This window comes from Neoarius graeffei, chromosome 10 (genome assembly GCF_027579695.1).
Source record: "Neoarius graeffei isolate fNeoGra1 chromosome 10, fNeoGra1.pri, whole genome shotgun sequence".
Lineage (NCBI taxonomy): Eukaryota > Metazoa > Chordata > Actinopteri > Siluriformes > Ariidae > Neoarius > Neoarius graeffei.
The window spans coordinates 31,946,737-31,966,459 of record NC_083578.1 but is presented as its reverse complement, the minus strand read 5'-3'; the positions used below and the strand labels follow the sequence as shown (position 1 = coordinate 31,966,459).

Genomic DNA, 19,723 nt, shown 5'->3' with positions numbered 1-19,723 from the left:
GACAGTGTAACACAAACACAAAAGATGAATATGAGATGATAGAGTTTCAGCTTTCATTTCCTGATATTTACATCTAGATGTGTTAAACAACTTGGAACAGGTCACCTTTGGTGGCAGACTACCAAATATTTTGGGGACAGAAAAAGTATTGGAACAGATGGTCTTAAATTAAATAACATTTTAATATTTGGTTGCATATCCCTTGCTTGCAAATGACTGCATGAAGCCGGTGACCTACTGACATCATCACACTGTAGCATTCTTTCAGGCTTGTACCACAGCATCTTTCAGTTGTTAGGTGTTTTTTTTGTTTTTTTTTTATTTGGGGGGGGGGGTTATCCATCCAATCCTCTTCAGGAGATGAGATGCATGTTCATTTGGGTTTGGATCTGGTGATTGTCTTGGCCAGTCTAAAATGATCCACTTTTATCCCCTGATGAAGTCCCTTGTTGTGTTGGCAATGTGTTTTGGGTCATTGTCTTGCTGCATGATGAGTTTCCTCCCAGTTTGGCAGACAGAATATTTATGTAAATTTCTGAATTCATTCTGCTGCTATCATCATGAGTTACGTCAATAAAGATTAGTGAGCCTACTCCCGAATCAGTCATACAAGTCCAAGCCATGACACTACCTCCACCCACTTGACAGAGGAGTTCATGTGTTTTGGATCCTGAGCAGATCCTTTCTTTCTCCACACTTTGGCCTTTCCATCACTTTGGCAGAGATGAATCCTGATTCCAGAATTTTTGTGGTTCATGTATTTCTTTGCAGTCCGGGTTTCTGATTCTTACTTCTGACAAGTGGTTTGCATCTTGTGGTATGACCTCAATATTTCTGCTCTTGAAGTCTTATTGGTGGATTGTGATAGCTTCACCCCTGCCCTGTGGAGGTTGTTGATGTCATTGACTGTTGTTTTGGGGGTTTTCTTCACTGTTCTTACAATGTTTCTGCAATCAGCTGCTGCTGTTTTCCTTGGCTGACCTGTTCCATGTCTGGTTGTTAATATTACCAGTGGTTTCTTTTTTTTTTTTTCAGGACATTCCAAATTGTTGTGTTGGCTATGGCTCTGATTGATTTCCCCCCTTTTCTCATCTTCAAAATGGCTTGCTTTTCTCCCATAGATAGCTCTCTGGGCTTCATGGTGGTTTATCTTTTTTAATAACAAATGCAGGCCTTCACAGGTGAAACCCAGGGCTCAAACCAAGAGTAGACATACAGAGCAATTAATTGTTTTAAAAGATCTAAAAGGGAACATCTGGACAACAAGAAACACCTGTTTGTCACATGTTCCACTTTTTTTCTTCACTTGAAAAAGGGTGGGTTCATACAAAAGGTGCCATTTTCTAAGTTGTAAATATCAAAAAATGAAAGCTGAAATTGTGATCTATCCTCTCATCTTGGTCTTTTAATCTCAAACCCAAATGTCTTCAGTGTATCACAAAAACAAAAGAATTGGCCTTGCTGTTTCCATTATTTCAGAGGAGACTGTAGATGTCCAGCAAGCAAGAAAAGAGCAGGGGAAAAAAAAACCATCAAAGCTAAAATGAGAAGTTATACATAGAAAAAGGTATTTGACAGTGACGTTCAGCAGTTAGGATTCTTTCATTTTTTGCTTATTAGCTATGTACGCAGAAGGCCAGCCAGACAGTTTATCATTGTTCATCAATTAATAGCTAATGCTACCCAGTTGGAAATTTGATTTAGCTAACCAGGTAGTTTGCTAATGGTTTGTGTTGGTCTGTTTGCCTGGCTTGGTCTTCTGAGCCCTGGGCTAACTGCCAGGGATGAGCCAACCTTGGACAATTGGTTGCTTTTGGCATTCATATAATGTTTTCTGTTGTATTTTAACTAATGTAACGGATATTTGCTGGCTTTTCCCCTGACTGTCTGTTTGACTGGTTTGGTTTTCCTGACTGGTTTGGTTTTCCTAACTGCTGATATCTGCCAGGCCTGACTCAAATGCTTTCTTCTTCCTCCTCCTCCTTCTTCTCCTTCTCCTATTCCTACAGCATATACAACCAGGCTCAGAAGACCAAAGTTGGACAACTTGGCTACTGTTCTGGAAAATAAATAAACAAACCTGAAGCAAATTATATTAATGCTGAAACCCCACATCAGGTGCCAGTTGCTAGTGTCTACAGATGGCCAATAGAGGGCATTAAATACTTATTAAATAGGCACTACTTCCCTTCTATAGATAGATCACATCATGCCAACAAAGACATGGTAATTCATAATATTAAAAATTATTGAATTATTAATTACATTATTAATTTAATTATTAAAGATTTATTATTAATCTGTTGGCTAACATTACCTCTGTCTGGATTAAATAAATTTGTATATGTGAACATCCTCCCAGGACTATTATACTTGTATACAGAAGATTCTTATCCCAGAATCAAATGTTCATATGCTATACTTGACGTTTAAAAAATAAATAAATAAAATGAACACCTGGATTATTCAAATTTAGACAGAAAACATACAAAAATGTATATATAACCTCTTAAGTTCTCCGTCAGCTCTAACTTTGATCAAATCCATGCACAATTTCCCTCCACTCTATCTAGAATCAGGGTTTAAAAATTAGTTTAGACATGGCTTCAACTATATACCTTTTTTTTTTTTAAATTAAGAAATTTCAAGCCTATTGACCAATTTACAGATGAGTTTGACCTGCCTAAACCAGATTTCATTAGATAATTATCACACAAGACTTTTTTTTGTTCTTTTAAATAACACAAATATATTGATTTATATATTTTCTAGCAGATGCTTTAGGATTTGTGGGGAAACGAGCAAATTTTGTTCATAAACTCTCCTAATTTGAAAAAGAAAAAAAACCCTGAGTAAATATTAGGATATTCATTATGCATTTGTTTCTAATGTACAAATCCCTAAAGAACCACAAGTGTCATTGCTGGGTATAGTTGTAAGCTGATTAAAAATTGTTCCAACTTATGGGTCCTGAATATGCAGTTTGAGAAATTTGTTCAATGATGGAATCCAGCTGTCAGTAATGCTCTGAGAAGATTTGTTTAAATGTGGATCATACCATCTGACTTGCTCCAATCTTGTCTTCCCGTTTTCTTTGCCTGCCTTTGCATTTTAAGCAAAATTTAAAATTTTGGTGAACATAGTATGTTTGCAACACTTGTATATAGATATACATAAATGTACTAACCCCATTTCCAGAAAAGTTGGGATATTTTCCAAAATGCAATAAAAACTAAAATCTGTGATTTGTTCATTCATGTGAAACTTTATTTAACTAACAAAAGTACAAAGAAAAGATTTTCAATAGTTTTACTGACCAAGTTAATTGTATTTTGTAAATATAAAACAAAGTTAGAATTTGATGCCCTGCAAAAAAAAAAAACACAAAAAAAAAAGTTGGAACAGAGGCAAAAGAAGACTGAAAAGTTTATAGGATATTCAAATAACACCATTTTTGAAGATTCCGCAATAAGCAGGTTAATTGGTAACATGATTGGGTATAAAAGGAGCATGCACCAAAGGCTCAGTCTTTGCAAGCAAGGATGGGTCATGCCTCACTCCTTTGTACCAAAATTTCTGAGAGAATTGTTAGTCAATTCAAAAAGAACAATATCTCAATGCAAGATTTTAGGTCTTTCAAAATCTAGAGTACATAATATTGTGAAAAGAGCCAATGAATTCAGAGACATGTCAGTATGTAAAGGGCAAGGTCAGAAACCACTGCTGAATGTGCATTACCTTCGAGCTCTCAGGCGGCACTGCCTGAGAAACAGTCATGCTAATGTAACAAATATAGCCACAGGGGCTCAGGAGTACTTCGGAAAACCGTCGTCACTTAACATAGTCCGCGGCTGCATCCAGAAATGCAACCTGAAACTGTATTAGCCATTCATCAATTCTATGCAGAGACGTTGCTGATTTCTCTGGGCCCAAGCTCATCTCAGATGGACCAAAAGACAGTGGAAACGTGTGCTATGGTCAGATGAGTCCACATTGCAGCTTATTTTCAGGAAAACTGGACATCGAGTTCTCAGTGCCAAAGGTGAACATGACCATCCAGTTTGTTATCAGAGAAAGGTGCAAAAGACAGCATCTGTGATAGTATGGGGGTGCATCAGTGCCCACGGTATGGATGAGATGTGTGCATGTGTGAGAGAAAGAGACGGTACCATTGATGCGGAGGCATTTATTGGGATTTTAGAGACATATTAATCAAGGCAACATCTCTTCTCGGGAAGTCCAGGCTTGTTTCAGCAGGACAATGCCAGGCCTCATTCTGCACAGGCTACAACCGCATGGCTTTGTAGAGTGTGTGTGTGTGTGTGTGTGTGTGTGTGTGTGTGTGTGTGTGTGTGTGTGTGTGTGTTTGACTGGCCTGATGCCAGTCCAGATCTGTCTCCTGTTGAGAACGTATGGCACATCATGAGGAGAATCAGACAGTGGTGACCTTGGACTATTGGGCAGCTAAAGTCTTGTATCAAGCAAGAATGGACAAAAATTCCAATTGCAAAACTGCAATAATTAGTATCCTCAGTTCCCATACAATTAAAGTGTTATTAAAATGAGAGGTGATGTCATACAATGGTAATAATGCCTCTGTCCCAATTTTTTTAGTGTGTTGCAGGCATCAACATATCTGAAGCTGTAGCTTTTAGTGCTTTTATTCCACACTGATCTTTCCTCATCATTGACGGTTTTTATTTCATGCAAAACTGTGGATGCTCAGTCCATGTAGATTTGTAGGTGGTGGTCATATAATTTGTATACCATTAAATGTAACATACAAATTCTTTTTTTCCCCCCTTTGACAGATCACTTGCTGACATTACCACATGTACAGAAGTACCTGATGTCAGTGCGCTACATTGAGGAACTGCAAAAATTTGTGGAGGATGATAATTACACGTATGTCTTTTTTTTTTAAATGTTTTCTTGAGTAATTTCATTTAAGCATTAAAGTAAATCCCTTCTGTAATTTTCTATGCTCAGAAATGGCATTGGGTGTACCCATAAGTGAAAGTTATTGCAGGATGAGTAAAGTATGTAGTGTATGTGGGCTTAAGCTCAATTTCACTTGGCCACATGGTTGATACTTCAAACAAACACTTTTTTATATTACTGCTCACTGTTAATATTTTGTGGTTTCCTTTTATCATTAGTCATTTTACTTTCAGCTCTTCTTTTTAAGCACACTTTCCTTAATAATTTAGTGCTTTAAACCCCATACTGTCATAGATGAGAGTTGACTTAATCCAGGCATACAAATGTATCGAGTGTGCCTGATTTTGGCATAAAGAAATACACATTGAGGGCCCCCCCCCCCCTTCCAGCCTGCCTGGAGTAGCTTTCAGCCTCCTTACAATGTGACACAACTTTTCAAAAAAGAAAGATTTTTGGTTGCTTGGATATGCCAGACTTGAGCTCAGCCCTGTTATTTTCAGATTTTTATGGTAGTTTATTGAAGCTTGTGTGTGAAGGTTATTATTACAGAAACACTAATGCATTTATTTGAGTCTCATGTTTTCCTTTGTTGAAAGTGAAATTATTTTCTCTTGACCAGATTAATTTTTCCAATATGTTGTATGTTCAGTGTTTACTATGATGTAGATTTCTTTCAAGGCCCAATTTGTATGTTATGAGATCATCCCATATAAAATAGGATTTTTTTATGGCCGTTCCCCTCTGGACATCTCCAGTGTTTTCATCAAGTTATAAATGTTGCACTATTCTCTTTGAAGTTGGCTAACTTTTCCATTAGATGAAGTGAAAACACTTATTGTAAACATTCATCAAAAATATTGAAAATATGAAGTGAGGAGAAGGAGACTAAACTATTACATGTGCGGCTGCAGGTGGGGTGGTGGGATTTAGCGTTTGACAGGAAGAATGACCTCATCGTCTGGCCTCGTTCATGCTTACATGGCAAGATCTGCACACTGGTTTCTCCATAGCTTCATACACGGGGTGACGCTTCTTAAACCCACATTGCTTTGCCATTTTTTTTCCACAAAGCTAATTAACTTCTAGAATAACTTTAAAGTAAATGCAGTTCTGTTTCCACTGCCAGATGATAATGGAGTTTTCCAGTGTGTTCATTTTCTTGTTCAGTACAAAGAAGAGTCATCACCCTGTGATCAGGGTGCAATCACATGTGCAATCTTGAAAAAGCACCTTCTGTGTCACACTCCTCCCCATTCCTGTTCTTTTCTTGTCAAGGAGTTGAGGAAGTAGATTCAAGGCACTGAATCTAATCCTTTGATTTTTGCTCATCTTGGTGAGTGTAATTTATATCACCAATACAGTGGCACTCTCGCTACTGTCCCTTAAGGAAATAACTCTCACATGCAGACATGCAATGAGATCTGACAGAGAGTACTTCAAGCTTTGGTAGTCATGGCAGCAGGAATCCACTTTAGTGCTGCCAGAACATAGTGTGATCAAGCCCCTAAACTATGATTTACTGAAACTGTCAGGGGATCCTAGCATCAAGTGACCAACAGTGGGATGGTTCTCCCCTGTGCAACTAGAGCAAATAAGCTCAATAACAATAGACTAGTAGCTACTGAGTGCACGGTTCACCAGGGATCATTTATGATTTCTCCATCAGCCACATCCAAACACAGGGGTCTGCATACAGAGGTGAAAGACCCAAGCCAATCAGCTGTACTGATTAGTGAAGCGCTGTCATTACTAGAACAAAAGGCAATAGAAATAATACCCAGACCAGACGACCTAACCTGGATGATGATGTTTTTGTTTTTTTTTTCCCTGCATATTGTCTTATTCTGAAAAAAAGGAGGCAGAGTCTGCTCCATTTCACATCTGAGAAACTCCTTGTTAATTTTGTCTTTAAAATGTCTTCTTAAAATGACTACCATTTCATACGTTATGCATACCAGGTGTGGTGCATGTGCTGAACAAACACAATTGGTTTGTAACCATAGATCTGAATGATGCATATGGAGCACAGATGATTCCTCTGTAAGTGAAAGGAAAATTGAAAAACCAGTCTTGACATCAGCATATCAACATCCTCATCAAAAAACCGAGTACTGCAACATTTTCAGGAACCCCCAAATTGGGTTGCATAATGTACAGACCATCAACAACATGGTGATATTTTACATCAACCACCAAGGGGCATAAAATACCAAGTAATGTTGAGTAGGGGAAACAAGTTGTGGAAGTGGGTGGATGCATACTTCCTGTCTCAATGGAATATATCTACCTGTCCAGTACAATCAGATACCAGTGGATGCAAGTCTTCTCACCACTATCATTATTACAGATGACACTAAAGCACATTCAGCACTCTGTGCAACCAGTGTTGCTGAGTCTGACCAGATAGATCATAATTCTACCTGATCTTGATGTTTCAGATGTATACAAGGGGTCAGGCTCCACTGTAAGTGTGCTGACTGTATGCAAATGGTACTTGTATAGCTGTGACACTATTTATATTAGTAAAATTTTACAAACTAAATGTTGCTTTGTCGATGCTTGGTGTTGGGAACAATAGTGCAGTATCAAGACTATCCACAACAGAATACATCAACACTATGAGTGATTTTCTCAGTCTCAATAAAGAATGGCATTGTTTGTGAATGCTTCCTGTTATTATCTGGTAAGCTATTACATCAAGCCATTACAAATTCTCATGATGACCCTTATACACAGACTTGAGGAAACTGCTCTGGTGTTCTGGAATAAATGGCAATAGAACAGAAAGCTTCATCTATAACCATGGTTCTACAACTGAGTGGAAGATTATCACATCACATGGGTCACTCAGGTTGGTCAGAATGGCCAGAGGATGAGAATGACATAGTGGGTGCCTGTTATAGGCTGCACGTGCGAGGTCATGGTCAACAGGAAAACTCCACTAGTTCCAGAATAGAACACCCTGGCAGACTTCCACTCAGTTATAGAACCATGATTCCATATGTGACCTTCCATTTTTATCAGGTTTTCAGGACATGTGAGTATGACATGGACACAAGCTATTTCCAAAGGAAAAAAAAGTGACATAGCAGCAGAAACAGTATCTGTTATGAATTGAACACACCACTTCCCAGTTCTATTTTTTTTTTGGTCTCCCCAACATTAAATAAAGTTCTACAACCCCAATTCCAGAAAAGTTGGGACATACCTTGGATCGGCTTCAAGCTTGATCACTCAGGCCAAGCATATCACATATCTCCACCACTGATTCCCAGGATAGCAGCTATTAACACTTGCTACCGACAGCAGCAGAAACAATATCTGTTACAAATTGAACACACCACTTCCCAGTTCTTCTATTTTTTTTGTCTCCCCATCATTAAATAAAGTTCTACAACCCCAATTCCAGAAAAGTTGGGACATACCTTGGTACCTTGGATTGGCTTCAAGCTTGATCACTCAAGCCAAGCATATCACATATCTCCACCACTGATTCCCAGGGTAGCAGCTATTAACACTTGCTACCGACCCACTCCAACAACGAGTTCCTATTCACTCCAAGGTACCCGGATGTAGGTGGGGTGTCAGGGAATGATCTGAGCCACTTGATGTATACTGGCACCACATTGTAGAGAACTGGTGCAACTGATGAAAAGGAGTTGAATATCATCATGTTGACACTGCTGTACCGTGAATTGTCAAGAGGTCTGATGCATGTCATTCTTCTAGCAGATGCATTGAACTCAATATTAATACTATTGGGTACCAGATTGTTCTGGATCTTCCAGATCAAGATAATGGCATATTGTGTTCATATTGTTCATGGCACTTTTGTAAGGAATAGAGGTTGAGAGTCTTAAGTCTGTTCCAATAGTTCATAGTTTGAAGACCGTTGATTTTTGTTGTGAAGGATCTTTTGTATGCTCTCAATCTTGATATCATCATATTGAAGATGCGGTGACCAGAGTGGACAGCAATACTCTACAATGGACTTGTACAATATGACTTGTATAAGAGCATCATTGTATCCTTGTCCCAACATGAGAAGGCTTTTTTTTGCTGGCTTCAGCTGCCTTAATATTGATATGAGCTCTTCAGCTAAGATCTTGATCGACATAGACTCCAAGATCTTTAACACATTCCTCATCTGATAGTACCTCTCCAGATGGTAAAATGTAAGGAAGTTTAAGATCTTCATTCTTGCCACGTTGGAGGAGTTGGAACTTGGATGGATTTAGCTCCATGTTATTATCCAGGGACCACTTCACAAGACCACTTCTCCAATATCCTCTTGGAGAAGGATGCAGTCAAGAAAACTTCGAATGAGCTTGTGGAGTTTGGAATCCTTAGCGAAGAATTTGATGATACTGTGTTTGACCACATTGAAAATGTTGTTCAACCCATCTCGTTATCTCTAGCCGCTTTATCCTGTTCTACAGGATCGCAGGCAAGCTGGAGCCTATCCCAGCTGACTACGGGCGAAAGGTGGGGTACACCCTGGATAAGTCGCCAGGTCATCACAGAGCAATGTTGTTGATGTACAATATAAAAAGAAGTTGGCCTAACACAGTCCCTTGGGGCACACCATTTATGACATCAATACTTGATATGACACCATCAGTAACAACACACTGCTTACGCCCTAAGAGGAAAGAGGATATCCAGTTATAAGCTTTGCCACGAATGCCGTAGTGATGGAGCTTTTTCAACAGATTCTGTGATCAACCTTATCAAAGGCTCTACTAAAGTCTAGATACATAATGCTCTGTAAACTGTAAAAAAAATTATAATAATAAAATATTAATAATAATAAAAAAATGTGAAAATGTGCAGATCATGGAAACCCTATATTTCATTGAAAATAGTAATACAAAGACAACATATCAAATGTTGAAATTGAGACATTTTATTGTTTTTGAAAAATATATGCTCATTTTGCATTTGATGTCAGCAACATGTTTCAAAAAAAGTTGGGACGGGGCATATCTACCACTGTGTTGCATCACCTCTACTTTTAACAGCACTCTGTAAACATTTGGGAACTGAGGAGACCAATTGCTATAGTTCTGAAAGAGAAATGTCCCATTTTTGCCTGATATACAGTTTGTTGCTCAACAGTTTGTGGTCTCCTTTGTCATATTTTGTGCTTCATAATTCGCCAAATGTTTTAAATAGGAGACAGGTCTGGACTGCAGGCAGGCCAGTTTAGCATCCGGACTCTTTTACTATGGAGCCATGCAATTTTAATCTGTGCAGAAAGCGGTTTGGCATTGTCTTGCTGAAAGAAGGAAGGCCTTCCCTGAAAAAGATTTTGTCTGGATGGCAGCATCTAGCTTTGAAACATGTATATATCATTCAGCATTAATGATGCCTTCCCAGATGTCCAAGCTACCCATGTCATGTGCACTAATGCACCCTCATACCATCACAGATGCTGGCTTTTGAACTGTGCACTGATAACAAGCCCGATGGTCCCTCTCCTCTTTAGTTTGGAGGACATTGTGTCCATGATTTCTAAAAAGGACTTCTACTTTGGTTTGTCAGACCTCAGGACAATTTTCCACTTTGCCTCAGTCCATTGTAAAAGAGCTCAGGCCCAGGGAAGGTGGTGGTGTTTCTGTATATTGTTTACATGTGGTTTTAACTTGCATTTGTGGATGCAGTAATGAACTGTTTTCACAGACGATGGTTTTCTGAAGTGTTCCTGAGCCCATACAGTGATTTCCACTACAGACACGTGTCTGCTTTTAATGCAGTGTCGCTTGAGGACCTGAAGATCACAGGCATCCAGTGTCAGTTTTCAGCCTTGTCTCTTGCATACAGAGATTTCTCCAGATTCTCTGAATCTTTTAATCATATCAACCACAGATATTCTTTGCAATTTTACATTCAGGAATGTTATTCTTAAATTGTTGCACTGTTTGCCCATGCAGTCTTTCACAGAGCAGTGAACCCCTCCCCATCTTTACTTCTGAGAGACTCGACCTCTCTGAGATGCTCTTTTTATACCCAATCATATTACTGAGTTGTTGCCAATTAAGCAATTTTTTTTTAGCATTACACAATTTTTTCAGTCTTTTGTTGCCCCGTCCCAACTTTTCTGAAACGTGTTGCTGACATCAAATTCAAAATGAGCATATATTTTTCAAAAAACAATAACAATTTCTCAGTTTCAACATTTGATATGTTGTCTTTGTACTATTTTCAATGAAATATAGGGCTTCCATGATTTGCAAATCTTCACATTCTGTTTTATTTATGTTTTACACAGTGTGGAATTAGGGTTGTATATGGAGTACAGTGTGATAATGACTCCGCAGTGATAACATTTATAGGTTTTTAGTGAACTGTCGAATTTGCCAGGGTTATGTGTTATATAAAAAGAGTGTTGACAAAATTTAATTGTGTCTGTGATATTTTTCATATTTCTCTTCACATTCATTCCCTGCAGGTTATCTCTGAAGATTGAACCTGGGAGCAATTCGCCTCGTCTGGTATCATCCAAGGAAGACCTTGGAGGTACTGAACTGTTTTTTAAATTTAATTTTCCTTGATCTCAGTGTTCATCTGGAAGATGATCTTACATTCTGGTTGTATGGTCTTATGTAATGGGAGTCTTGCTCCCTCTGGGTAAAAGATGGCATCCTCTGTGGATTAGGCAGTACTTGGAACTCCTGATGGGTTGAAGGGTTTTGCAGATGTTTTCTGGAAGGACTAAAAAAAGAATTATATTCTTTAATAGAGATCATTGACCTGAACGCACAAAGAGTACAGTTTTTTCCAGCAGAAACTTCCACTCCATTCCTCTATGAGCTAATGTTTAAGAGGCCAAGGGATTTAAAGCCCCTGACTAAGCTGATTCTCAAAAGCCACTGTTTCCTCATCCTTCATGTAGCCAGTAGGCATGTAACGACTCACCCAATTCACAATATTGAGTTTATGATTCGATTCACCCACATTTTTGAAAGAAAAAAATTAAATGAACAAAATTTTATTACCAAAAAAAATGCAGCATTTTATCAACTTAAATATTCCTTTTGTTAATTTTTTGTTAAACCAACAATATTTACCAACACTTGTAAATGTTGAAGTAAAATATAATGACCTATTAACTAAAATAAGTATTCCTTTTATTTAAAATTTAAAAAGTTAACAAATATGCCTTATAAACATTTAGGAACATTTGTGAAACTTGTTTTAAACATAAAACAATGACTTCCATTTTTCTTCTCTTTTCTCTAGCTTTTGGCAGTCCGTATAAAGATATGATTTCTTGTTGAATCTGTTTGTACAGTCAGTCACACAATAGCTGTTTCCCATTTTAGGTGTGTGCGTGTGTTGCTGTGACATTAGAACTAGGTTACTTCTGCTTATGGTGAAGTCACATGTATTCCCTCTGTTGTATGTTATTGTGCCCTCTGCTGTCTAAACAATGTAATTGTTAGGAAAAAAAAAACAAAGAGAATATGCAGCCTGATCATCGCGATTCATTTTTTTATTTCATTGATTTGAATTGTCGTAAGTTTGTATCACGTTTTATCATCACACAGTATATTGTTACATGCCTAATGGCCAGGGACCCTTAGCTCATGTGAGGTTTGGGCTGTTTTGTTCCTTGGCTTGTTATGATATGTAGTTTCTGATGTAGCATGTCAATCTAAGAACCAGATATAAGAGGTGATTTTTGTCAGTTATTGCATGTAATTTTGGCCACACATAGATTTTAACATCATGTGAATTTTTTTCAACATCAGTGTAAATTGGAGACTACAAAGCATTTCTGTAAGTCATTCTGGACATGGGCATCTGCTCGATGCTGTAAATGTAAATCCAGAGCCTATCCTGGAAACATTGGGGGCGAGGTAGGAATACTCCCCAAATGGCACGCCATTCTATCGCACAGCACCACACACACTTGCATTCACACACTTTTTCATACCAAGGGGTAATTTAATATAGACACCATGTTTTCAGGGACATGGTAGAGGAACCCCACAAAGATAGAGTGAGAACATATAAAACCAAGCAAGACTGACATCCAACTGGAGACCGTGGAGCTATCAGGAGGCAATTGTACATGTGGCAGCTTGGTGCTCTTTTATAGTCGTAACCATAGTCATAATGTAATTATGAACTAAAATAAAAATATTAAGCATTTACCTTACATGCACATTTAAAGGAGGCATAATATACCCCTTTTCAATTGCAGCCCCAATTCCAAAAAAGTTGGGACACTGTGTAAAACATGAATAAAAACAGAATGCAATGAATTCGCAAATCCTTTTCAACCTATATTCAATTGAGTACAAAGACAAGATATTTAATGTTCAAACTGATCAACTTTGGGTTTTTTTTTTTGTAAATATACTACTGTATTTAAAAAAATTAGAATATGTAAAAGTTCATTTTTTTAATAATTTAATTCAAAAAGTTAAACTGTCATGTATTCTATATTCATTACATGTAAAGTGAAGTATTTCAAGCCTTTTTTTGTTTTGATTTTGATGATTATGGCTTATAGCTCATGAAAATCAGAAATCCGGCATCTCAAAATATTAGTATATTTCATTTCAAGTTTAAGTAAAACAGTATAAATACTGTGTATCTCTCAGTCTAGTTCAGTACACATAATCACAATCATGGGGAAAACACCTGACTTGACAGTTGTCCAGAAGATGATCATCGACACCCTCCACAAGGAGGGTAAGCCACAGAAGGTCATTGCTGAAAAGATTGGCTGGAAAAGGTGCACAAGCAACAGGGATGCTTGTGCAGGGATATACAGTATTTATACTGTTTAAATAGTAATTTACTCAAAATTAAATATTCTAATATTTTGAGATGTTTGTTTATTTGCACTGTAGGCCGTAATTATCAAAATTAAATTTAGAAAAATGCTTGAAACATTTTAGTTTACATGTAATGAGTCAAGAATATATGAAATATTCACATTCTTAAATAACTGATGGAAAATATTGAACTTTTTCATGATATTTTAATTTTTTGAAATACACTAGTACATGGGGCGGCACGGTGGTGTAGTGGTTAGCGCTGTCGCCTCACAGCAAGAAGGTCCGGGTTCGAGCCCCGTGGCCGGCGAGGGCCTTTCTGTGTGGAGTTTGCATGTTCTCCCCGTGTCCGCGTGGGTTTCCTCCGGGTGCTCCGGTTTCCCCCACAGTCCAAAGACATGCAGGTTAGGTTAACTGGTGACTCTAAATTGACCATAGGTGTGAATGTGAGCGTGAATGGTTGTCTGTGTCTATGTGTCAGCCCTGTGATGACCTGGCGACTTGTCCAGGGTGTACCCCGCCTTTTGCCCGTAGTCAGCTGGGATAGGCTCCAGCTTGCCTGCGACCCTGTAGAACAGGATAAAGCGGCTAGAGATGATGAGATGAGACACTAGTACACTCATTCTGAACTTGATTCCTGCAACACATCCCAAAAACATTGAGACAGGGGTATGTTTACCACTGTTACACATCACCTTTTTTTTTTTTTTTTAAAACAACACTCACTCAGCTTTTGGGAACTGAGGTCATGAATTGTTGAAGTTTTGAACATTAAATTCTTTCCCATTCTTGCTTGATATACTGTACAACTTCAGTTGCTTAACAGTCCAGAGTCTCTGTTGTCATATTTCATGCTTTATAATGCAACACGTGTTTTCAATGGGAGACAGGTCTGGATTGAAGCAGGCCAGTTTAGCACCCACAGTCTTTTACTACAAAGCCATGCTGTTGTAACACGTACAGAATGTGGCTTGGAATTGTCTTGCTGGATTCAGCAGGGACGTCCCTGAAAAAGATGTCATCTGGGTGGCATCATGTTGTTCCAAAACCTCTATGTACTTTTCAGCATTAATGGTGCCTTCACGGATATGCAAGTTACCCATGCTAAAGGCACGAACACACCCCATACGCTGGCAACAATCTGGAAGGTCCTTTTCCTCTTTAGCTTAGAGGACACAGTGTCCATGATTTCCCAAAACAGTTCAAAATGTGGACTCATCAGACCACAGCACACTTTTCCTCTTTGCGTCAGTCCATCTCAGATGAGCTCAGGCCCGGAGAATTCCGCCGCGTTTCTGGATGTTGTTGATGTATGGTTTTCACTTTGCATGGTGGATGCAGTAGCAAACTGTTTACCAACAACGGTTTTCCAAAGTGGTCCTGAGGCCATGTAGTAATATCCTTTATATAATAATGTTGGTTTTTAATGCGGTGCTGCCTGAGAAATCGAAGGTCACGGGCATGCATTGTTGGCTTTTGGCCTTGCCCACGTAGTTTTTCACAAAGTGGTGAACCTCACCCCATCCTTGTTTGTGAATGACTGAGCCTTTCAAGAATGCCCCTTTCATACCATTTAGCCTGTTTACCTGTAGAACATTCTAAACCAGTGTTTTTTGAGCATTCCACAACTTTCCTTGTCTTTTGTTGCCCCGTCCCAATTTTTTTGGAATGTGTTGCAGGCATCAAATTCAGAATGAGTGTTTATTTAAAAAAAAAAAACAATAAAGTGTATCAGTTTGAGCATTAAAAATCTTGTCTTTTGTACTGTATTCAAATGAATATGGCTCAAAAAGGATTTGCAGATCATTGCATTCTGTTTTTATGCCTCCGCCACCATAAGGTGCAGGAGGCATTATGTTTTCGGGTTGTCCGTGCGTGCATGCGTGCGTCCGTCCCGCAACCTTGTGAACGCGATATCTCAAAGGCTAATGAAAGGAATTTCACCAAACTTTCACCATTTGTGCGCTTTGGGACAAACATGAACTGATTAGATTTTGAGATCAAAAGGTCTAAGGTCAAGGTCACTGTGAGGTCAAATGTCTGTCCGAAAACCTTGTGAACACAATATCTCCAAGGCAAATGAAAGGAATTTCACCAGACTTTCACCATTTGTGCATTTGGGGACAAAGATAAACGGATTAGATTTTGAGATCAAAAGGTCTAAGGTCACTGTGAGGTCAAATGTCTGTCCAAAAACCTTGTGAACACAATACGGTATCTCCAAGGCTAATACAAGCAATTTCACCAGGTCAAGATTACTGTGAGGTCAAATGTCCATCCCCAAATCACAACTTAATAAGGCGTGTAGTCTACCGGGTGGAGGCATCCCCATCGACGCCGTTGGCGTCGAGTTCTATTTAGTTATTTACGTTTTACACAGTATATCTGTGAAGAATCTCAGTCATCCAGGTACATAGTAATCTGTGGTTGGTAGAAGAGAGCAACTGGACTTGCTTGATGATTCTTGAAGACGTTTCACCTCTCATCTGAAAGGCTTCCTCAGTTCTGTCTGACTAATAGGGAGTATCAGGTATTTATCCTCTCGTGGATCATCATAGAATCCGAATCAGAATGCTGATGGCTGCGTTGTAGGTGGCTGATAAAAGATGTCATAGACACCCACCTCTGTTCAGTGATGGTCATTCCAGGTTGACAAAAATGAAAGATCCTCTCTGGCTAAGATGTCTGCCAGTTTTCTGGAAGTCCTCTCATACTCCCGCACCAGTCGAAGGGATCTCATCCCAAAGACTCTATGCACTTTGGGATGAGATCCCTTCGACTGGTGCGGGAGTATGAGAGGACTTCCAGAAAACTGGCAGACATCTTAGCCAGAGAGGATCATTCATTTTTGTCAACCTGGAACGACCATCACTGAACAGAGGTGGGGGTCTATGACATCTTTTATCAGCCACCTACAATGCTCAGCATTCTGATTCGGATTCTATGATGATCCACGAGAGGATAAATACTTGATACTCCCTATTAGTCAAACAGAACTGAGGAAGCCTTCCAGATGAGAGGCGGAACGTCTTCAAGAATCGTCAAGCAAGTCCAGTTGCTCTCTTCTACCAACCACAGGTTTTACACAGTATCCCGACTTTTTGGAATTGTGGTGCTTTTGTAAAGTTGCTTTTGTAAACTGTTGGTTGTTTTCTGTTTGTTTTAAATCCCTCAGCACTTCTGTGCTATGAGGCTGGGGGTCAATGTAACAATGTGTGCTGCTCTGTGCAGCTGACAACAGACCAATTCCCATGCTCCGCTCTCTTCAACATAATGCTAGTGGGTCCGGCGCTTTTGAAGGAAAAAAAAGGCACACCTTCACGATTGCGGTTCTTTCAATCCAGAGGTGACAATGATCAGATGGGGAGGGGTTGGTATGATTCTAATGAGCTCCCCTTTCTACATATGTAATGGTGCCAAATTTGAACGGCTTGTTGAATCGCATGTTTTCTGATCTAGGCACCGCAAAAGTTGTTCAGAATGTGTCCCCTTGAATAATTGCTTTTTTTTTTTTTGGCACAACAACTATGTTAATGTTGAAGGTCCAGAGGTTGACACAGACCGAGACTTGTCATTCATAGATATTGGACATAAAATATTGACAGTACTACTATCAGCAGTCAGGATTTGTAACAAATAAGTAAATAAGCAAACAAATAAAATAAATATATATAGATTATCATGGGGCGGCACGGTGGTGTAGTGGTTAGCGCTGTCGCCTCACAGCAAGAAGGTCCTGGGTTCGAGCCCTGGGGCCGGCGAGGGCCTTTCTGTGTGGAGTTTGCATGTTCTCCCCGTGTCCGCGTGGGTTTCCTCCGGGTGCTCCGGTTTCCCCCACAGTCCAAAGACATGCAGGTTAGGTTAACTGGTGACTCTAAATTGACCGTAGGTGTGAATGTGAGTGTGAATGGTTGTCTGTGTCTATGTGTCAGCCCCGTGATGACCTGGCGACTTGTCCAGGGTGTACCCCGCCTTTCGCCCATAGTCAGCTGGGATAGGCTCCAGCTTGCCTGCGACCCTGTAGAAGGATAAAGCGGCTAGAGATAATGAGATGAGATGAGATTATCATGTATAGAAAGTTGTGTGGTTTTTTTTTTAAGGAAAGTAATTACACTACCTTTTGAAATACCTCAAGCCTTGGAATTTGTGCAAACTCTAGGCCTTTTTCTGCGGATTAACAACTATTGCTACAATCTTCATGCCTTTTTGTGTTTGAACGTAACTATTGAGCACATCCGTACAACCATTTCATCACACAACAGACTATGGAGAAGGTATTAACAAACCTTTGTTCAAACAGATACAACCATTTTTCCCACTTTTCCAAAGGCAGCGTTCAGCATTAAAACCAGTAGCATTTTTTTTTTCTGGCTCTAGGCATCTTTGTAAATCCTCTCACAATGAAGTAACTGATGATTGTGGTTCGAACTCGTGCTGACTACCATGCACTAATTGGAAAGGAAAGTCTGTTTCCAGTTAGGGGAAAATTAAAGACACTCAGGGAGTCTGAAACTTCTGGAAATGACTGCTTGCTTCAATACCACAAATATCACTCTGGTTTTATTGGACAGTGGAAAAAGACCCCAGACATGACTGTAGGGAATATATGCAGGCTTTATCAGGAGATAATTAACATTTTTCACAATTAGGCTATTGTTCATGATGTTATTTTGTTTTATTAGGAAGGTTTTTGGTTCTCAGGCTGTGCTTGAATTATAAATTTGTAGCAGTAGATAATTGAAGATATTTTTAGTTGGGTCATTGCAAATTGTATACATGTGGCTCTAATGGAAAGAAATTTATGTTTTCTGAACAGGAAAATGAGGTGTAGGTCCAAGAATGAGGCTTAAAACCACATGTTTGGCATGAAAAAAGTGCAAAAGAATGTTAACGCAAGTAAGGGCAATTTTCAGAATTTGGCTACTTAAATCAGCAACTTGTGTCCAAAGGTTAGTGCAATATTTACATGGGGAAGGTTACTCTAAATGAAGTAAATAAGGTAAAAGTCAGTAAGGAAAACACAAGTAAGTAGGGTAAGCATAAGAAATTAATGTAAAAATTGGCATGTAAGTAAGGTAAAAGCAAGTATGTAATTAAGAAAGAGAAAATGATTTGGTAAGTAAAAGTAAGTAAGCATGAAGTAAAATAAAAGTACATTTGTAAGTATGTATATATAAGTAAGGTAAAAGTAAGTAAATAATTCTAAAAGTAGGTATGCAAGTTAATATGCAAGGTAAACGTAAGTTTAGTAAAAGTTAAATAGGAATGTAATGTAAAAAATTTAGGCAGGTACAGTATATCAGTAAAAAAATAATCACGTACAGTCATGGGGAAAAAGAAAGTATACCCTCCTTCAATTCTATGGGGGTTTTTTTTCTTCTTTTGCTGTTATTGTTTTTCAGGGCCTAAATATCAGTTGTGTCATCCTCACCAAGTTCTATAAACAAACAAATAACCTGGGTGACAATACAGTAGCTTTCAATATGTAATACATTTTGCAATACAATATATAATACTTTTTCCTGAAAAAAAAGTAAACCAACACTCAGAAACCAGGAGGAGAAAAATAAGTACACTGTTTTTGTTTCCACGATCATTAAGATACTAATTAGCAGTTTTATGAGATATTACACGGTTATGCGAAGATATGAAGTTTATGTTCAAGTGGTGAATGTATATCTCACGAGTGAGCAAAACAAATAAGTAACATACACTACCGTTCAAAAGTTTGGGGTCACCCAGACAATTTTGTGTTTTCCATGAAAAGTCACACTTTTATTTACCACCATAAGTTGTAAAATGAATAGAAAATATAGTCAAGACATTTTTCTGGCCATTTTGAGCATTTAATCGACCCCACAAATGTGATGCTCCAGAAACTCAATCTGCTCAAAGGAAGGTCAGTTTTATAGCTTCTCTAAAGAGCTCAACTGTTTTCAGCTGTGCTAACATGATTGTACAAGGGTTTTCTAATCATCCATTAGCCTTCTGAG

General features: G+C 38.7%; 1 protein-coding gene across 4 annotated transcripts in view; it reads left to right on the top strand.

Moving 5' to 3' along the window:
- Nucleotides 1-19,723, top strand: part of ralgps1 (Ral GEF with PH domain and SH3 binding motif 1) — a 259,497-nt gene that overhangs the window by 214,093 nt on the left and 25,681 nt on the right. For all 4 annotated transcript variants that reach the window (XM_060931718.1, XM_060931716.1, XM_060931717.1 and 1 more), the window contains 2 exons: nucleotides 4,812-4,905; nucleotides 11,393-11,460. In XM_060931718.1, the coding sequence (XP_060787701.1) occupies nucleotides 4,812-4,905; nucleotides 11,393-11,460 (162 nt within the window). The remainder of the gene's footprint in view (nucleotides 1-4,811; nucleotides 4,906-11,392; nucleotides 11,461-19,723) is intronic.